At 32.9% G+C, this 13,671-nt stretch overlaps 1 protein-coding gene across 1 annotated transcript in view; it reads left to right on the top strand.

The window, feature by feature from the left end:
- Nucleotides 1-12,080, top strand: part of nAChRalpha7 (nicotinic Acetylcholine Receptor alpha7) — a 140,922-nt gene extending 128,842 nt beyond the window's left edge. Inside the window, exons 9-14 of the mRNA XM_070635760.1 lie at nucleotides 1,231-1,286; nucleotides 2,160-2,190; nucleotides 2,714-2,823; nucleotides 4,878-5,017; nucleotides 6,051-6,321; nucleotides 11,931-12,080. Coding sequence (XP_070491861.1) covers nucleotides 1,231-1,286; nucleotides 2,160-2,190; nucleotides 2,714-2,823; nucleotides 4,878-5,017; nucleotides 6,051-6,321; nucleotides 11,931-12,080 — 758 coding nt within the window. The remainder of the gene's footprint in view (nucleotides 1-1,230; nucleotides 1,287-2,159; nucleotides 2,191-2,713; nucleotides 2,824-4,877; nucleotides 5,018-6,050; nucleotides 6,322-11,930) is intronic.
- The last annotated feature ends 1,591 nt before the right edge of the window (nucleotides 12,081-13,671 follow it).

The raw sequence follows: 13,671 nt of genomic DNA, 5'->3' as shown, positions 1-13,671 counted from the left end.
ATCTTGTGGGTAAATTGTCATCACATTCTTATTCAGGTTATCCATTAAAAAGCTTCTTATCGCACTTTCATACCATGAGTAATTGAAAAAAACAAACACAAACAGATAGAAAACTTTAATTACTTCAACTTCAAACCATCTCGCACATGGGTAGCAATGAGAGTTGTGTAGACAGCCATTAAACGTGTAAAAAATCAATCAACTTAAGGAAGAAAAAAAATAAATTAAATTTTTTTTTCATCGCCCAAACTTTTTTCAGCACGTACCGTACCCGAGAGCAAAAACAATTTACAAAGTAGATCTTTCACTCAAAGTGTCAGGGTGGTGCTTGTTTAAAATGAAAATTCATAAAAGACACCACCATGCCTTGATCATCATCAGCCATTATTTTAATACGACTTATGGCAGGGGTGCTCAAACGGTGTGGTGCGACACTGTGTAAACTTTTGGAAATGCCGTATGAGGTTCTAGTCAAGGTCAAGTCCAGGCTTACCACCAAGTTGTACCGCGGCACAAAAAAGTTTGAGCAGCACTGATGTATGGCTTGAAAATAAAAATGATGACTTTTAAAGGCATAAAAATTGTTTTCACAAAAAGGAAGTAATCATGAATCATACGATAAACAGAGAGCATCTGAGGAACTCATTCCAAATAATTGAGCATCATGACGATGCTATTTGTGTATTATTGTGTGGTGAATTTCTCATCCTCACTTTGCAGCATCATCGTAAATGAAAATTATGATGCTCTTATCAGTAACGCCCTTTACTCATATTTTCCACTTACTTAAACATCTCGGTTATCCTCCTTCCTTTTTTTGCTCCTCACCAAACAATCCACAAAAAGAAGAAATTTGCTTCCTTCGTTCTGTAAATGCACTTAATACTTAATGCAGTTGCTTATAAAAAAGAAAGCCACTCGAATTAAGGAAAAAAAACTTTTTTGTTGAGATTATAAAGTCATTCATAAGCTATTATGGTGCGTGCTATTATGAAAAGCATGCTTAACGTCTTTTTCCCTTTTATATTACATAACGTGATGCTTTTAATTATCATTCTTAATTGCTCTCACTCTCTATTTCTCTTGTACTTCAACTTCGTCATTTTCATCTCTTTTTTTTGTCTTTGCCTCCTTTATTCTCATGATGAGGGCTCCTTGAGGGTTCTTATGGTTACATGCATACTTATATACCATACATTTTGACTTTTATTTCATCTCTGTGTTTTACAGGAGTTACAATTCTTTTGTCTCTTACCGTCTTCCTTAATATGGTGGCTGAAACAATGGTAAGTGCATTAATATTGTCAAGGTGTAGATGATCATAGTGATTTTTATTGGCGTAAGTCTTCCTGTAATATACTTGAACATGAATATTGCCAAAGGGCTTAGCCAGACATGTTTCAATGGTAGAATGATTGGTGGATTTGAATTTTTTGATCTCAGTAAACTCTAGAAAATAGGGGAGATGGTTTTGACCTCAAAAACGCCTCAGATCCTAACCATAGACTACCTTCGTCATTTTGACATTGAAAACAACATGGTGACTTAACGGTCCTCTAATGTTCCGATATTAAAGCAATCAGAATTCCGGGACTGAACTCGAAGTTACAAACAATTCAATTCTGGAGATTGAAAATCCTAAACTTGAGTACGGCCGAAAGATACACGGCTTCAAAAAGAAAAAAATTGGGTCACCTAGCCAGGGTGACTCAAGCATGAAGATTGGTAAAATTGGAGACTTTGCGTGGTTGGAGCGTGGTTTCAGACAGCTTAAATATACTGTTTTCCATCTTTTCTGTGAAGTGTTCCTGCTTTTGGTCCTATCTGGCTAATTCCAAGTCTATTTACTTAGTCTGCAGCATCAATTTTCTCTAAAAACTGTCTTTCAAATTTTCAACTTCTCAATCTATGAACAAGTCTATAAAACCACTTATAGAACCACAGAGCTTTTTTTCTATAAAGGAACACTTATCCAAAGATTAATTCATCTACATGAAGCATCCACACCTTGACTCAAACAATTGCAATTGTCTCAATGATTTAATAAGCTTACTTTTTCATCCACTTTACTTCTATACTTCACTTTACTTTTTTGCTCTTGTTCTCGTAATTGAATAATAAATTATTCTATCTCAATATTTACATAAATCATTCAATAGCCGGCCACTTCAGACGCTGTGCCTCTCTTAGGTGAGTAAACACAACAGCTTTTTTTTTGTTATAGCTTGAAATTATGGTAAAACACTGAGAATGAATAGATAATGATGAGACTATGATAAGATGTATAATAAAACATATTCACGTTCTACCTTTAAACCATAATTTTCACATTTATTCATTCATCATGAGGAAGCAATGATGACGATGCTACACGTCAAGTATGACTATGGTACTTTGATTGGTAATGACAATGCTTGAGAGATTTGTCACTTCATGAATCTTCATTTACGTAATATTGCATTAGACACTCGAAATATATATCCATCTTATACACACATATGTGTGTGCAGTCAAAACATACGTTAATGTCTATTGTTACTGTCATCAGTCTTCAGAATATGTGTAGATTATTTTCACTTTTTTTTATTTCTTCTTTTGTTGATGTCACTTGATGTAAATGTGCAAATAACCACAAGAGAGATAAGAATTGTTCTCATAGTAATAATACATTTTTTCTGCTTACTATTTTTTTTCCCTCTGATCACACACACAGGAACGTATTTCAATTGTATCATGTTCATGGTTGCGTCGTCAGTAGTTTCAACAATATTAATATTAAATTATCATCATCGTAATTCCGATACACATGAGATGTCAGAATGGGTATGTATTTTAATGCAAAAATAAGCAGATAAAATTGAATTTATTATGTATGTTGTGTCTGAGATTCACACCTATATATGTAGCGTGATGTCATTGTAGGATTAAATGAATTAATTTGTGGGGATCCTTTTTGTCGATAAAATTTTATGAGAGTGCTTTTAAAATTGTTCATGTATTCAGGAATGGAATTTTTTGGAAGCAAAAGATTTTTAAATTGCAAAAGAATTAAGAGTCATTCAATAATTTACTGTAAATTCAGTATTTTGTAGGAACGAATTGAATAACAAAATGAGATATCATGCAAAATTTTAGAATTTAAATGATATTTTATAAACTATAAGTTGAAACATAAATAAAGGAGTTTAAATCAAGTTCAAATTAAGTGTGTACAACATTGGCTATGAAATGTCATCAGTGGCCTAAATGCTAGAACATTGACCTAGTGTGTAAAAGGTTTCTGGGTTCGATTTCCAATCAAGACTAATTTCCGAAGTTCTTCTTCCATTTTTGCGTTCTTAGTCAATAAGGTCGATTTGTGTCTTAGGTGCAGTTTTGAGGTCTTTGATACATAATGTGTTATTGCAAGTAGGTCAATGAGTGTCTAAGAATGTTTTCTTGGCAAACTAGAACTAATCAGTATTTAGATGATTTTCTTAGTGGAATCTCTTGCGTAACTGAATTGTAACCAGAAATATTGTAGGGGACATTAGGTTTTATGACGTATTCGTATCCTTTCAATATGTAGAGATTGTAAACGATTCGGTTCTCATCATAAACTGCAGATCTAAAAGGTTTGGTACAGTAGATTATTAATCGAACAGACCCTTCTCTAGTGATGCTCAATCATTTTTGAATGTGACACATCAAAGTACATATCTGCAATAATTGTAGACACCTAGAGATTTCAGCAACACATTTTTGTGTCACGAAGTGCAATTTGTGAATCACAAAAATAACCATTGATAAAAACACTTCTTGTAAAGACAATTGGTCTCTTAACATATATCTTTAAAGCAACACTCATTGAAAATCGAATCACATCAAGATAGGAATTTCCTCCCCAACAAATGCACAATAAAATGAAAAACTTTTTAAACTTTAATTCAATTATACAAGTTATATCATCCAAGAGAATGTTTGAGATAGAAATCTGTATAAAACATGAAACAATTTACATGACCCCCAAGTTATATTGCATGACAGAGCAAGTAGAAAATGCTAAAAATCGTTAGAGAAAATTTAATTAAAGAACATTGTGCTCCTATAGCAAAAATTCTTTTACATATATTCACCATCCCCTCTGTCTCACTGACTGTATATGGCATGTCGCAAGTGTTAAAACTTGATGTAAAGTTGCATAATTTATTGCTTCGATGCTTCTTCATTGTACAGTAAAAAAAAGGAAATAAGAAAATGTGAACAAGTGAAAAAATTTAATTCTATAAAAATGTCAGTGAACGAGAATTCCCCGACATACTGATCATTCCGCACTATTCCATGCATATTTAATGTGCAGAAATCTAATCAATTACAGACTCTTTGTTTCCTTACGAGTTTTTATGGTTGGGAGTTTCTTGGTATATTTTAGAGAATGCTGTATGCCAGTGCTGTCTAAAATGTGGGCAGTAAGGGAGTAAGTAACGTGCCAGTGTTATCTAAACGGTGTGTCGCAGTACGCTAATGTATCGGTGATCAATGGTTTTGATCAAGGCTTATCCTCTAAGTGTCTTGTGACACAAAACAGTTTGGACAACACTGGTCTATGCAGATGAGCATACTTGTTGATATATAAAGGTTAGATATCAACCAAAGGTTACATCACAATTTGGTCTTGATTGCCTCTTGTAGTAAGCTTGTATCAACCAGCACTACAAATAATCAATCAATCCTCCTTGTAAATGACTCAATCCTCGAAATACAATACAGCACTTAAGTACTAACCGACAAATCAGTTGCAAATCAGATTACTAAATGAAATTAATAGCTCTATAATAAGGACAATCACATCACATTCCATACTTAATTAATGTAAATTCCCATTTTTCTCATTACAGATTCGAGTCGTATTCCTTTACTGGCTTCCATGTATATTACGTATGTCTCGTCCAGGTCAGGATCCGTGCGATTGTACGCCAACGTCAAATGGAAGTAACGAAAAAACAAAACAGATGAGTGAAGTCGAATTAAGAGAACGGTAAACAAAATACCACAAATTTTACATCTCATTCATTCACAGTTGAAAAATCATGATATTGCCACTCTACCCTGTATATACCCAATCTCACTTAAAAACTTAATTGCATTCAATCGATATTTCATTGCAATGAGTGCCATTTACCTTTTTTCCGTCTACATTACCGCATTTCATTCACCTCTTATCTCTTCTGTTTTGCTTCTCTGTTCCTCTTCCTCACTGTCTTCATGTGTCGACATCATATGTCCTGTTTTGATTCTACACGTCTATGTTTGTGTCCATGAACGGGAAATTGTATGGGTTGTAAAATACTCTGTGATTTGTTAGAGGATGTTATGTAGGCGCATTTTTACAGTGAGCAGTTTTTGAAGCATTTTAATGGATTTTAAACTTAATTTGTGCTTCATAATTGATGACTTGAATGGCAATTCACGCATCCGATAGGATGTATTCTCGAGTACATCCAGCAAAAATCAATCAATTAATTTGAAACTCAATTTCATGACAAAAAGTTCCAAAACAATCAGTTTAAGCCCTTAAAATTAACACCCGGACTTACAATTGAACAAATAAACTTTGTGTCTGTCCATGCTGTATCATATTGTACCCCACAACCAATGTAGTAAAAAGTTTTTTATGTTCTGACAGCACAGACCAAAAAAAATATCCACACACACATGGTATGTCCATATGTGAGAAATAGAATCTCTTCTTTTTTGTGCTGTATAGACATTGCCCTCAGTCATTCATAAAAATGAATGCGGAATCTCAGTTGCTTCAGTCGGAAATGGACACTAATTGCTTAAGCATTAATCAAATCCAATTTATATTATACACATTTTTGTTAGAGTCCTTATGTCTGTGTTTACCTTTTTGCCTCGTTCATTAAAGTTGAACTCATCATTTTGTCATGTATTATGGGCATCATCATCATCAGACTTGTTTTTCAATCAACACATTTTCACTTCTTCATCTACTTAATTTTCATCACATTATCACTAAAAAGAAATCTGTCTATTTTGTCCAATCACAGGTCATCAAAGTCATTGCTGGCAAATGTTCTTGATATTGACGATGATTTTCGATGCAATCATCGTTGCAATACATTGCCACACAATCCAACATATTATCGTACCGTATTTCGACAAGGTGAAGATGTTAGTCTCGGGCCAATGAGTGGCGCTCCAATTCCACCAAATGTCGGTGGACGATTACATGAAGCTGTCTCCCATACGTGTCTAAGCTCATCAGCTGAATATGAATTAGCACTGATACTAAAAGAGCTTCGTGTTATAACGGATGCGGTGAGCTTAATGATTTTTAAAAAGATTATTTTTTTATTTTTCAGATCTTCTTTTTTTGTGGGGAGGGTTGATTTTCTTGGAAAAGTTTTGCAGATTATCTTGATTGAGTTGAGGTGAATTTTATAAGAAGTGATGTCTAGGGGTGGGGACTTTTTGAAAATAGGTTCAAACTTTAAGATTTGAATCTTGTCATTTTCAATCTTGAGCACTTCTAAATGATTTACTCTACTGACTTGATACCATGATTAAGGATGGATTTAACTTATTGTCTATCACTTCATTTCGCCTACTACTTTCAACTCTTTGTTTCAAAGGCTACAACACGCATTAAGGGACGTCCATTTACGTAACGTGACAATCGAATTTTTGAATACGCACCCCTCCCTCGTCACCGTATTGAATTATCGTTGCTCTTCCTACCCCTAAGAGCGCTACGTAATAAATGAATGAAAGTTATAAGGGAACGTTCGTAAATTACGTGATGGTTAGGAGGAGTTTATGATTTTGTTTCAAAGCTTTGCAAGTGGTTCTGATCTCACTTTAAACTGAAGGTCAGGGTGTGGTACAACAGAATTGCAGTGGCTCCAGCTTATAATGTTTGGTCCTTCATTATAGCTTTATAGGGGAGCAAGGCGGAGAAACGGAGGTACGAATGGTCTAACCAAACTATATTTAAGCGTTACGTCACTTCCAAACATTGTTCCCTAAGCAGATAATGCAAAAATTTTCCAATGTAGAATAAGAACATCATGGGAATAGATTATACACATTTTAGGGATAACAAAAATAACAATTTAACCACAAATGATGAAGCTAATATGAGAATTTAAGGGACAGTCAAAACAGCTTAAAGTTAATGAATTTCTCTATCTTGTACACGTGAAATAAAGCTTATTACACCAGTCAGTGGAGGATATATTTATGTGCGGGTTTCATTTAGTTTATTTGCCAACAATTTCTTTTCTATATTCATTTTCTCCCTTTTGCTTATGTCCATTAATTTTATGCATTATTTAACCAAAGTCAAAATATTTTATTGCTTTCATTATGTGGAGCGTGAAAAAAAAGAGATTCTTTTTTACAATTTTCATTGCTTTCTCACTCGTGTAATGGCGGTAATGGTTTATTTCCAAGAGCAAGTGGAATAAATGAATGAAAAAAGATGTGGGATGTATGGAGATTTTTTTTATTATTAATCTACAAAGGTAAAAATTGATTTAATTACATTTTTCCGGAAAAAAAAAATTTGTTCTCGCTCAAACAAAAGAAGAATAGGTTGGAGGATGGAAGAAGAGGAAAAACGAGAGGAAATAAGAAGCAAAATATGGAGAACAGATTAAAGGAAAATAATAATATTCCATTTTATGCTTTAAAAGGTCTTGCTGGATTAAAGAAATTAAATTCTTTTTTTATATACTTAATTTTTTTATGATAGAAAAGAAATTGTTGTTTAAATTATGGGGAAGCTAATCAAAAAGTTTGTGAAGGCCTTTTACCTCTGAAAAAAATTATGACGATGCAGACGGAGGCAACTTTTCCGGCTAGAAAAGTTTTCTCTTTAAACAAATTTTTTAATTTTTTTTTTTGTTGAGAGCTTTTTGGAGTCGTTCACTTTTGACGTCCATTGAAGTTAGAATTTCCCTTCCTTTCGTTCCTTAAAATGATTCTGCTGAATATCATGTAGCTCAAAATCGTTTTTCAGTAGGTCTTGTCCAGTCAGGGGGATCAAATCCACATCTTACGATTTCCAGTTGCACGTTTCTACCACTGAGCTATCGGAGGTTATTCAACTTTGTGGCAAAAAGCCATATATAAATTATACATCTTCTGAATTACTCTTACAACTGTATTCCAAACGATATACCGTTGATAGGTCTTTACAAGAATCCCATTCCAACAAATTGTCCCTCCCTATCCAAAATTTCTGGTTAAACCTTTCCCATTTCTATTCCTTTTCCGTAGCCGTCCCTTATCCCTCTTTCTAAATGTTTGACGTCACAGGTTAACGATCCATGTGGATGTTTTTGAGTGATGGACTTATACTAAATCCTCATTAGTTGAGAACATGGAATGTAATATGATGATAATTCGAAAAGTAAATTATAATATGCATGAGAGACTTTTTAGGACAAAAATTCAAAATCTACAAGCTTTCTACCGAAAAAAGCATCATCATTAAAATATTGAACAAACAGAAGCATCATTGTCAATTTTCCATAAATTTTTACGTCAGCACTAGTCCATTAATGAGATATGAAAAGTTTATGCAGCTTTCCTATACAATGTGCATAATGATTTGTTTGTTGATATTCTTGCTCTATTTAAGGAATAGTTGAATCTGGGGTTTATCTAGGAAGAGGTTTTTAGGGGTGGACATAATTTTTGATCGAAATTCTTCAATATTGTAGGGGTTTTCAATATTAAAAGTACCCCAAAGTGTGTGTTATATAAAAAGACGCTATCCCCTCTTCCCTTCTTAACAGAGAAGGAGGGATTTATTTGATTTTTTCAACTAAACTTAGCAACTCGCAAAGGGCCGTTCAATTATTGCGTTACAGAAGAACGAACGTCAAATAGAATAAACAATCCTGCACCCCCAACCCCTCTCCCCTTCTTAAAGTAATAACTGTAAAGCCCCTATCGAGCAGATACATTTTACTTGCAATTTACAATTTACATTCAATGTCCAGAAAATTTTACGATCAACATAAAAACGAAGAGCTTCCAGCAGCAAGTCAGTAAACATACCAACTCTATCTCAATAATGCACAATGACTAGCGATTAATGTTTTACAAAACTTCTCATTTCTGAAATGATGGAAGCTTAAAAGCTTTTCTTCTTCTTTTTTCTGCATACAACATAAATAATTTATATCTTTTTACTTCCCATTCAACTATGAAATCACTCAACAACATCCACTATCTTCGTACCAATGCTTTTACTTTTATTTACTGTAAGCTCAACTAATCGGAACTGGAAGTTTTCTGCAAAAAAAACCAGAAATTGCAGCTATTAAATTGCATATTTTATAGGTTATAAATTTAGTTTTCTTTGCTTTTTTCCACTGCTACTGTTGCTGTTACTGCAACTATGTAAAATTCTTCCTTCTTTCCATTTCTCAAAAAAAAAATAAGAAAAATAGCAGATATAGATTGAGGCAATAAAACTTCTTCATTCTAAAATTTCCATCTGCTCAACATATACAGACTGTAACTTCTTTAAATTCTATTAAAGAAATATCAGCTCCTTAACAACATCAGCGAATCTATTTGGGTCTGCCTTCTAAAATTAAAGATTATATCATTGTCATTATTTTCATGTAGCTCCTTCCTTTCATCGACTAACGTTCATCTATAAATAAAAAAATAAAAAAAATTTCTTCTTCTCTTACTCCGTCTTGTTCCATCCTTTCGCTTCCATTCTCATGCTTTACTGCATGAAAAAAAAAAATAATTTTCAGTGATTTACACATTTTCATTTATTATATGCCTTTCATTACTAAATGCGTCTGCTTAGCAGCGTTCATTCATATACTTTTTTTTTAGTACACTGTGCCTTAATGATACCCGCTACGACAGTTATTTAAAATGCTTCCTCTTCCATTCGACTCAATGATGATACTTTTTTCATCGTTCCCTTTTTCTACTGACTGATGTGATAAAAATTGAATTCATTTAATTAATAATCTCACTGTTTACCAGCTTTACGCGTGGCAGTTGATTTATTTTCAACAAGCATAAGGAATCAGGAAAAATTAATGTTAGGGACTGTTTACTTGTTACGTTATGGAATTATGAACTTTTTCCGAAAGTGAACAAATGGAATTTCTTGGAATTTCTATTGTTTAGATCTCACTTACCCTCCGTCGCCAACAGAGCTTGAAGGTGACTCGAATTTTGTTTGGAGTCGAGTCGATTTAAATCGACTAGACCTCGAAGTCAAGTCTACTCAAGTCGACTTTTCCATACAAAATCCAAATCAACTTCAAGCTCCCCAACCTTCGTACGTAATAAGTAAACATCCCCTAACTAAACTGAGATAATTATTAATCAAATGGAAGTTTTGGCTGTCCTTACTGATAATTTTTTTTTTTTATTTTTTGTTTTGGATGATGGCAACAAGGAATTAGATTTTAATTTATTGAGATTAACATTCGTTGGAAAAAAGAGTTTTTTTATTGGATTTATGGAAGCGAATATTATGGAAAGAGTTGGATGTCATTGGTGATTTTGAATCGAAAGGAATGAGCTAACTAAAGATGATTTTGTGAGGTTGCTGAGATTTTTTTCCTTGAAATTTATTGCGGTGCAAAGATAATTGAGAATCTATTGTGTGTAATGAAGTTTTTGTGATTTTTGTCAACATTTTTTTACTGGCTTGATTCATTTTTTCGATGATTTTTGATTAGAGTAGCATGTTGTTATAGAATAGAGCTTAATTTTTGTAAGAAGCTGTTGCTGCAATATTTATATACCAAACCCAATTTTTATTATACGGACCCGAGCAACACAAGTGAAAAAGGCTCCTTTAAAGCTCTTGTATTAACACCTAATGGAACCCAGCTCTGTGTGGTTTCCATATGGTTGCCAAAAGAGACGACTTCCATTTAGTGTTAAAGAGATTCAACAGTTATAACCTTCTTCATTTATGTTGCTTGAGTTCACATTTTTTACTGTCCGACACTTTTCTGTTGTATGTTGGAAAACTACATACATCCATTTTGAAAAACCTCGTATCATGTGGATGTAAAAAATGGATTCGGTGTTTGAATTACACCAAGTCGGTATGATACCCTAGTTACTGTTAGCGATAGATATCCCGAATAGCACAAGTTGATTAATCGATCGAAAATCCGTTTCAGGCTGCCGGGACACTAACTTGATGCCGGATTCTATTTAGATCCAATTCCATTTCAGAGTCACTACGATTGGTGCCGGATTTTGGATCGATTACCCGATTTGTGTTATTCAGGTATGGCTTTTGTGAAATGTTAAATAATATGCTTAAGGCTCTTACAAAAAGAAGTTTCGTAACTTTTTCATCAAGAATTAACATTTTATTTGCAAGTTGTTCCAGCTTCCATTTGATTTACGCCTAGGATTGAAAACAAATTGCTTTCAGGATTTTCAGAAATTAAGGAAAAACAATCACAATTTTTAACTCATACAATTCAGGCTTTTGAAGCCTCAAAATAAAAGCTCAACCACAAAAGCTACTAAAACCTCAAAAAACTCAAGTCCACTTCACTTCACCAAAAAAAAATAACAATTTCAACTCCATAAGCTCGCTGTCAATATTCACAAAAACATTTCCAAAAAAAAAAAAAAAAACAAAATTAAAATTTAATTCCAATTTCAGCACCACTTCCAATTTCAATAACAAAGGCATATTTTTTTTTAAAAAAAAAAAATAATTATATTTTTAACAAAAAATATATGTTTGTCTTTTTCATCCCCCAATGCTTCATGCCATGCCATTCTTTTTGGGATCTTCTTTCTCATCTTTATTATACGTAATGCAAAAAAATATTATAATGAAAAAAAAAATTCTTTTGTGCTTTACAAAATGAATGGTAAAAAAACCTGATAATAAATAAAAAAAAATGCAGCTACGAAGTGAAGATGAGAAAAGTGAAATAACAAAGGACTGGAAATTTGCAGCAATGGTGGTTGACCGACTGTGCCTTATCATATTTACATTATTTACAATAATTTCAACGGTAGCAGTCTTATTTAGTGCACCAAATTTCATCCTTTAACCGCTGACGACATTTAATCATCGTGATTTTAAATCAAGTCAACGTTATTGCTATATAAGAATAACAATAATAAAGATTAATGATCAATAATTCAATTTTAAGGCATAGAACTAGAAAATCTATATATATATATATATATACATAAATGACATATACCTTAGGTATATGTGCGAAAGTAAGGAAAAAAATAAATAAATAAATAAATAATTGCGTCATTTTTTCACGTTATTGCGATTACATCGAAATTCATTGTGCGGGAAATGTAATGGAAATGAAATAGCGAATCAAATTCCATCTCCTTAATGCTATCGAAACAAATCATTTCTCATTCTTTTTTTTTGTGTGTCATTAATATAATATTGCTATAGCGTATCGATTTGTTATATATATTGAGGATCTAGCTGTAGCTAAAAGAAATGAAGAAAAAAAAATAATAATTTTTGAGAGAAATATTTCTCAATGAAAAAAAAGGAGGAAAAGAGATTGAGATAATAAAGAATCTCATCATCTAAATATTTGCTTACTCAATGCTGCCGCTAAATTTTTCTCTCCCCCTCTCGGTAACACACATATAAACACAAAAATCATTTCTTTTTCGTTAAATTGATGTGAAAAATATATATTTTTGAGGGTTAGAAACTTGAAGAAGATCTTATGGCACTCAATTGTATATCAATGATTCTGGTCATTTTTAATAATCTACCAAATGTAGGTCAGTGGGTTGAAGATTGGAATCTACAAACATTCATCAAAATCAATGTTAATCTTGGGTTCGTAACCCAATAGAACCACAAAACAATTTTCTAATTATTTGAACAAAAACTTACTAGAATTGAGGATTAGAGTCAACTGTATTTAATAATTGATAATTTGATATCAATGGATTAGTTTCGAACTTAAAAGTAGTATGCATATAATTAGGTGATCATTGCATATAATAGGAAAATAATCTTGAACAAATAAAGCGTCCAGAGTGGACAATTAGACATAAAGCCTAGTTATTAGACGACCATAGGCCTTATTATTAACAATACATTATGTCAAAACTCTTCGGGAGCAAATTCGGAGCATCTTAGTCAGCTGGGGAGTAAATATCCTGAGCAGCATATCATAGAAGCTAGGGTACGAGCTACACTGTCTTGGTAACGGCCAGATGTGATGATAATCTACCGAACGACACAAGGCGTGGAATTGAACTAAAATCTGATCACAGACCCTAATGACTCTGGCCCCAGTTCAGATTCAGTAGAATTCAGAATCAAGTTAAGAAATCACACCATTTGGTTTTGGGATTTGAGGCACTTTTTAGGGAATGCCTATTTTTAAAGCGGCATATTCATTTTGCCGCGTCGTAAAGCTCAGATTATAAAATGAAATTAGATCTAGTTTTTATAAAAATTGAGTTCATTAAGCTACAAAACCCTCAAGTTTCTAATCCTGAAAATATTCGATATAAAATTAGAACAAAACAAAAAAGATGAAACAAAAGAGAACGGCAAATTGTTATTATTGACACATGTATTTATGGCGCTCGATAAATTTTTTTGGGTTCTAATTTTGTTTCCTTCTTACATCACATAAAAGCAATTAC

Source organism: Chironomus tepperi, unplaced genomic scaffold (assembly GCF_022539635.2).
Source record: "Chironomus tepperi strain 1889 unplaced genomic scaffold, CSIRO-AGI_Ctep_v1 contig_93, whole genome shotgun sequence".
NCBI classification, from domain to species: Eukaryota; Metazoa; Arthropoda; class Insecta; order Diptera; family Chironomidae; genus Chironomus; species Chironomus tepperi.
The sequence above is the reverse complement of the archived record's forward strand: the minus strand, read 5'-3'. Positions and strand labels throughout refer to the sequence as shown.